The sequence below is a fragment of the Gymnoscopelus microlampas genome, assembly GCF_963454915.1.
Source record: "Gymnoscopelus microlampas genome assembly, chromosome: 2".
NCBI classification, from domain to species: Eukaryota; Metazoa; Chordata; class Actinopteri; order Myctophiformes; family Myctophidae; genus Gymnoscopelus; species Gymnoscopelus microlampas.
In genome coordinates this window covers 44,754,305-44,761,843 of record NC_139939.1, presented here as the reverse complement: position 1 = coordinate 44,761,843, position 7,539 = coordinate 44,754,305, and the positions used below count along the sequence as shown (strand labels likewise).

The 7,539-nt window shown below is 41.8% G+C and overlaps 1 protein-coding gene across 1 annotated transcript; it reads right to left on the bottom strand.

Annotated features, from left to right (window-relative positions):
• Positions 1–721: 721 nt before the first annotated feature.
• Positions 722–6,442, bottom strand: LOC311062264 (small ribosomal subunit protein uS2). Its single transcript, XM_084081160.1, has 8 exons — positions 6,406–6,442; positions 4,477–4,647; positions 3,290–3,408; positions 2,430–2,675; positions 1,974–2,102; positions 1,186–1,354; positions 992–1,033; positions 722–885 (listed from the first exon to the last, which is right to left on the bottom strand). The coding sequence occupies exons 2-8, from the start codon at positions 4,607–4,609 to the stop codon at positions 791–793; spliced, it is 933 nt and encodes a 310-aa protein (XP_083937286.1). The 5' UTR covers positions 4,610–4,647; positions 6,406–6,442; the 3' UTR covers positions 722–790.
• Between the last annotated feature and the right edge of the window lie 1,097 nt (positions 6,443–7,539).

The window sequence follows — 7,539 nt, the reverse complement described above, 5'->3', positions numbered from 1 at the left end:
GCCTTCTCTGTATGACCCTTTATTATGCTACTGTAGTAAGCACAATTAGATGAAAAAAAAACTGCCAATTAATGAACACTGGCGTTGTTACTGTGAGTCACTCCCCCTGGCTCCACTCACAACCGTCTTAAATGAGTTGGAGTTTTGGCAATACTAATAAACGGCTTAAATTTGTGAAAGGTGGAATATATACTTCCTCCCTTCATATGCCAGTGGTCGTGTACAAGTTCAGATCAATTGGTCAACCCACTGAGGACAAAAATGGATGAAGACAGGATAAGATTTTAAGAGGAAGTGGTTTAGGTGACAAAATGTAAACTTATAACATGTTCGCAACATATTAGCAATACAAGACAGCACCATCAGATGTGTCAACTGATGTCTACACAGACCAGGCTTTTTGTTTTAGCACATATCGTCTCCTGCCCCTCAGACATAATTATGGACTTATGCCATATCGACAGTGTATTGATTGTAACTGCGGAAACTTGATTCACCTGTACCATTTAATAGTCTGTATTTCTATTGTTCTATAGACTTTGTTGACCATTTTCATCATGTATTTATATTGAGAGCTTGTACTCTTCATTTCACTGCCCACGATGACTGCTACTAGTAGTATGGTCGAGGATACGTTTGAAACTGAAAGACAATAGCAAAATACTGTGTACATTTATACATGTTTTTTACTGGGGTCAAACAAAAGCAGAACTAGTACATACACACTTAAAACATCTTTATTTAATGTACAGCTTTTAGGGTTGTACAGATTCTTTAGAGTTTGGATGCTTTAAGACCAGTCAGAAGTAGCACCACCCCAGTCAGAGGCCTGGGCAGTGGGGGCTGCTGACCAGTCTTCAGTGGCTGGCTGGGCACTCCAATCCTCTGTGGGAGGGAGAGGGTAGTGTTAGAATTACAATAAAATAATCTGGCAATTATCTATTTAATAGCTTGTTATTCATTCACAGATTACAATTTCATCGTTTCTTACCAGCAAAGCCTTCAGCAGGGGCCTTGGCAGGGGCACCGCCACCTACAGACAGAACAGAAGTGAGCTACAGCCTTACATTTTTATATATACACACACACACACAACACACTATATCAAAATTTCTCGAATGCATCTTTAATAAAATGAGCAATTTAAGTCAAATGAAAAAGGAAAGCTTCTAATGTGGGTCTTACCCTCAACGCCAGCCGCAAACTGCTGAATGGGCACAGAGGGCACCTGGACACCCTCAGACCAGTCTGCCACCTCAGGCTGGGCAAAGTCAGCCGCTGGCGCGGTCCACTCACCCTGGAACTCTTCCTTGCCAACAGCCTTCTCTGCTGCTGCCTGTTCTTCTTTCTCAATCTGATACAGAACAGAAATTCATGATAATTAATTGTTTTGTTACAATTATAATACCCTTATAAATTAACAAGAAAAAAAGACCAGAAGAAAACAAAATGCATGACTGACATAAGTACAGGTAGGATAGAAGACTTGTGTCATAACGGATTGAGATTAGTCAGCACAAAATTCGTCTGCCATCTCACCCACCAGTAATGATAGATTACTCTTCCCTTCTTCGACAACTCACCACGCCACAGAGCAGGCAAAGCAAGTGCTTTTTGAAAGGGGCATTTGCTAGCAATGCAACCTACAGTATACTAATCACAAAGCCTGCATAGTGGCAGTGCAGGTAGCATTATCTGTAAACACCAAATCAGTTCTTAGATATTGTGGTTAGAGCGGCTAGAATAGCAGTGCATATCCCAATCACCATAGCAAAGTTTCAGGTCAATTTATTATGTGGCTCAGTATTCCCCTATATTGACATCAGTATGTCTACATAGTCAGAAATCCGTGACAAGCTTTCAAGTTTGAGGCATCATCAAATCTTGCAATGACCATAGTGTGACATTCATTACATTTGTATTAAGCCAACGAAGCACGCTTCAGTTAGACATGTGCAGTGCGGGCACCTCACCTCCTCAGGATCTCTGTAGAAGAAGAGATCAGGCATGATCTCCCAGGGGTGCTCCCTGGAAATGGTTCCCCTCATCCTCAGCACCTCTCTGGCCAACATCCACCACATCAGACCTACTGAGTGATGACCCTGCACAAACACAGACAGTTACATATTAGTTATACATATTTATAGACCCTATTATATTAGGGTTAGTCTGGACATCTACTCGTTAAGCAGACATCAAATTAATTATCATGTGGCGTAGGTTGCTATCTAACCCCAGTCATAGGGCAGTGCCCTCATGGTGTCAGCGAAAACCGTTCCGTTTTACTTTCGCACACTTCCGACACCTCCACACTCACATGTCAGTGCAAGGCTTTAATGGTGTGCTGAATATTTCTCATAACCGGGGCAACCAGTCAAGAGACGGGTATTAATCAATGGCAAACTAAATCTACGCATGCCTTTCCTTACCTTATTGTTGCAAGGGATAGCTATATCCACATATCTCAGGGGAGAGTCTGTGTTGCACAGAGCAATAGTTGGAATGTTGACGTAGGACGCCTCAGTCAACGGCTGATGGTCAAGACGGGGGTCTGTCACAATCAGCAGACGGGGCTCCCTGAAGGCAGCCTGGATCTGATTGGTGAAGGTTCCAGGGGTGAAGCGGCCATGGAAGGTGGTGGCACCAGTGCAAGAGGCAAACTTTAGCACAGCCCTCTGAAGGAACAGCAGGGAATAATATTATACCATCAGTTGCAATAAAAACAATATGTGTAATGCATATATATATATACACACGCAAGGATAATCAAGTGTGGCTTTTGTCCTTGTTGAGCCTGTAGTCGATATTACCCACCAAACGTTGGCTTGTGGCTTAGGTTGCTATCTAACCCCAGTCATTGGGTCGCAGCCCTCATGGTGTCAGCGAAAACCTTTCCATTTCACTTTAGCACACTTCCGACACCTGAACACCCACGGATCAGTGCCAGGCTTTAATGGTGTGCAAATAGAATCAAAAGTATCAGCTCATGATATACAACATATATGAAATTAAAAAAAGATGACTTCAACCACAAGAAACAAGCGATTAGTACAAATTCTTAAGCGAATGCATAGCTTTTATGAGATTAGAAACCTTCATTGCGCCCCAGAGGGAAATTCAGGTGTCATTCATAGCAACAGCCACATTAAGATGGAAACACAGGAGCGGTATGAGTAAAGAGTCAAAGCCACAACGTAAAAGTTTTTTTTTTTAACCTCCAAATGGATGATGCCTCACTGTGGAATGAAACTCATGGGTTGTAGCCTATTATGCGCCTTAGTAGGCTGACCTGGCCAGTGCTCCTAGAGGAGATGACACAGACGTCAGCTGGATTCTCAATGGCCACAATGGCCCTTGCAGCCAACAGCAACTTCTCCCAAGTCTTCCTCAGGTTGATGATGTACACACCTGGGGAGAGAAGGTTCAACGATTTAGTACACGCGCTATGAGTACTACTGGTCACCTCAAAAATAAATTGTCAATACAATAAATCTGTAGGAGTAATATCAAAAAGTGTTTAGCAAAAGTCGGCCTCATGGTGGCGCTATGACAGGCTGATCTGAAAAATGTGGGACAGAGGTTCTGCTGTGGCATCCAGGGAGTGTGCGCGCAATTTCACAGCAACCGGGTCAACGGTGGCGAAGATTAGCTGGTCGCAGACAGAAGGACGGACACACACACACGGCAAAACACTCGCCATGCCTTTCGGCCTGGCGAAGACAATAATGACTTGGATGGAATTTGACAGAAAGTAGGTCATAACATGCCTATGGTGGAATTGTATGAAACAAAGACTTGACAGATAAAGAGGATAACCCAAGCTTTCCGTACAGCTGCAGTCTTGGTGAGTTTAACGTTGTTTAATATCAGATAAGACTTTTCCGTTTCAATGAATAGGCTGTCAAGGGTTGGCATTTCAACTTGGATGCCAGATAGCATTATGGGCTGTAGCATCAAAGTTGCGTGCGGCTATCTGAAAGTAATCCTAACTGCTGTCCACTGAGCCTGTAACCGATAAGTAAGTAAGCCCTGCCAAGCCATGTGGCCCATAGGTTTCCTCATCTCCTGTTTCTGCAGCTTGATGTACAAGTACACCCCCTGGACATGACGCTAGTATGTCACAGGGACGTACCTCTAATCCAACCCTTGATGCTGAGTGCCATGCAGAGAGGCATTGGGTCCCAATTTTAGAGTCCTTGGTATGACCTGGCTGGGGATCGAACCCCCGACCTCCCAGTATCAGGGCAGACACTCCTGTAGTCATTGGTTTGTGGCTTAGGTTGCTATCTAACCCCAGTCATAGGGCGGCAGCCCTCATGGTGTCAGCGAAAACCCTTCCATTTCACTTTCGCACACTTCCGACACCTTAACACCCACATGTCAGTGCAAGGCTTTAATGGTGTGCTGTTGTAAGGGGGAGGGGGGCAGGGAGATGTCCACAACAACAAATAAAGAATAACCCCTTTCCCAACTCACCATCACTCTTCCTCTTGTAGACATATTGTTCCATTTGGAAGTCCATGTTGGTTCCTCCTAGGTGTGTTGCTGCTGCCAGGAATTTAAGCACATCCTCCTCCTTCATCTGCAACACATCCAGACCTCCGGACATCGTGACCACTTTCCCTGCGTTACGACTTAGTGGGAGAGCTGGAAATGGAGACAAATTAAAACCAATGAGTTATTAGGTTCGTTTTGCAAAACACATGCATGTTAACTAAAAAATATGACCCAAATAACCAGGTTTTCCATCATTATTGCCACATTAAATGCGCTGAAATGAAACATCAAGCAAAATCCATTTGCACATCCTCTCAAGTATAAATGATCGGGTGACTGAAAGGTTATACCACTGTATAGACATACTATCTGACTGATCATGCGTGCACAGCTTGGCATAAGGCCACGTTGCACCATTCTTAACCCAATTCATCGACAAACCCTCATGTGTCGCAAAATTATAATACCCTTATAAATTAACGATAAAAAAACATAACAAAATGCATGACTGACGTAAGTACAAGTAGGATAGAAGACTTGTGTCATAACGGATTGAGATTAATCAGCACAAAATTAGTCTGCCATCTCACCCACCAGTAATGACAGATTACTCTTCCCTTCTTCGACAACTCACCACGCCACAGAGCAGGCAAAGCAAGTGCTTTTTGAAAGGGGCATTTGCTAGCAATGCAATCTATACTAGTCACAAAGCCTGCATAATGGCAGTGCAGGCAGCATGCAAGCATCATCTCTAAAAACACCAATTCAGTTCTTAGATATTGTCAAGAGCAGTGCATATCCCGGTCACCATAGCAACAAAGTTTATGGTCAATTTGACTCAGTAGTCCCCTTTTTTAACATCAGTATATCTACATAATTAGAAATCTGCAACACATCCAGAACTCCAGACATAGTGACCACTTTCCTTGAGTAATAGCCTTGGATCGAGACTGCATAGTATTTTATCAAGTCTGACTTTTATTTTCACACTTATGATATGCAAATAGAAAATACATCTATGATAGTCTTGATCTAAGGGTACCTGCGTTAAGACTTCAGTGGGAGAGCTATCAATGAGTTTAGGTTAAGTTTCGGAAGACATCTTAAACGCAAGCATGTTAAATACACAAAAATGTGACCTAAATAGCCATGTTTCTCCCCATCATACTGCCACATTACATGAGCTGAAATGAGACTTCAGACATCCAATTTTGCTTCCCGTTTGCATATCCTCATTCCTCAGGTCAAGTATAAATGACGATCGGATGACTGAAAGGTTATAGGTTATAATACAACTGTATGGACATATCTGATCACTGTTGCCATATTTAGAGAGAGAAATAGGCAACCAGGTCTAGGAAAACAAGCTCAAAAGGAGCAACTATGCTCCAAAGGCCACGTGAGCACCTTAACCCTATGCATCGGCTATTTGAAAATGGCCGATCTACAAGCTCGCAATGCGACGCGTTACGAGCTTGTAGATCCGTTATTTTCAAAAACGTTAAATAAAATGTGGAATATTTTGTAAACATTATAACAAATGCTCCCTGCCACAACACATGAACATATTTTAGAACCACTGGTTTAACAAAAAAATAAAATTGGAAGCAAGCCTAAATAAGCAACTACACTTTAGAAAACCCGCAACCACCAATAAAGAAACATTATAGAAAAACAAGCCCAAAGTCGCTTATAATAAGCCCAAATGGCAACACTGGCATGCACGGCTTGGCATCAAGCCACGTTGCACCATTCTTTAACCTAAAACTCATCGAAAACACCCGATATATCACAAATAACAAACAAAAAGGCTTTTATCCATTTAAACACTTACTATTTAAACGTTACTGATCAATCCTAACAACTGCTATTTAATAGAATAGATAAAAGTAAAAACTCTCATCTCACCACGAGACAACGCCGTATGGAGATTCTGCACCCACGATAGAAGAGACCGGAAAAAGGATATGACGTTATACTTATACCTAAATGACAGCCAATCACAGTGGTGGAAAAAGTAGGCTACTCACATTTTTTACTTTAAGTAAAAGTATCAATACTGTAATGTAGATCTGATACAAGTAAAAGTCCGGAATTCAAAATGTACTTGAGTGAAAAAGTACTTAATAATACCGAAAGTAGAAAGTACTCATTGTGCAGAATGTCCTTTGTAATATTAATAAAAAATCTACAAAGTAAATAAATAGTAGGCTAACTAAAGTTTTCATATAATTGTAGTGGAGTAAAAAGTATAATATTTGCCTCTGAGATGTAGTGGACTAGAGGTAAAAGTACTGACAATTGGAAATACTCCAGTGAAGTAAAAATACATCAAAATTGTACTTAAGTACAGTACTTGAGTAAATGTACTTCGTTACTTTACACCACTGCCGAATCATCCATAGAGGTATAATATAACGGAATCATCTGGCCCGATGAAGTGAACGGATGTGACGCAGCCGATCATATTCCTTCTTGTAATACTGCCGTACGTCAATAGATGGCGCCCAACGGCCAGATCAAGTATTTATGAGAACCAAAAGCTTCCTTGATGAGAAGAAGGATGTAAAATGTAAAAGATCTATGTGTAAAATCCGTAATAATAAACGGTGGCTTGAGAACTTCTCAAGATAGGAACACTTTTATTAGTTGCAACCAGCACATAAAACTCAAAATCAACATGGTTTACAAATACTACACACATATTCATTCCTTATGGCACTGGTTCTCAAAGTAGGGTGAAGGGTTCGCAGAACCCCAGGTGTCCTTGAGGGGGTTCCAGGGGGTCCACAGCAAAACCAGGAACAGTTTAAACACTTGGGCAAATCTGCTCATTTCAAAAAAGGTTGATGAGTCTTGACAAATCTTCTATGGGGTCCCCTGCAGACCCTTTCAAATGGGGGTCTGCGGCCAAATACTTAAGAATTTGAATCAGAAACAGCTTTATTGTCACATCACAGGCTTACAGAAGTAAGTTCTATTATTTCCATAGAAAAAAAAGAAAGGGAAGAAGGGGGCGGGGGACACATGAAAATGCTTGAA

What these genes read in the sequence shown, in the direction of transcription:
- LOC311062264 (XM_084081160.1), bottom strand. Translation starts at nt 4,609, where the DNA reads ATGTCCGGAGGTCTGGATGTGTTGCAGATGAAGGAGGAGGATGTGCTT. An exon ending in CTACAAGAGGAAGAGTGATG is followed by an intron (nt 3,409 to 4,476) that starts GTGAGTTGGGAA and finishes TTCTCTCCCCAG; the next exon opens with GTGTGTACATCATCAACCTG. An exon ending in GTTTGCGGCTGGCGTTGAGG is followed by an intron (nt 1,034 to 1,185) that starts GTAAGACCCACA and finishes TTCTGTCTGTAG; the next exon opens with GTGGCGGTGCCCCTGCCAAG.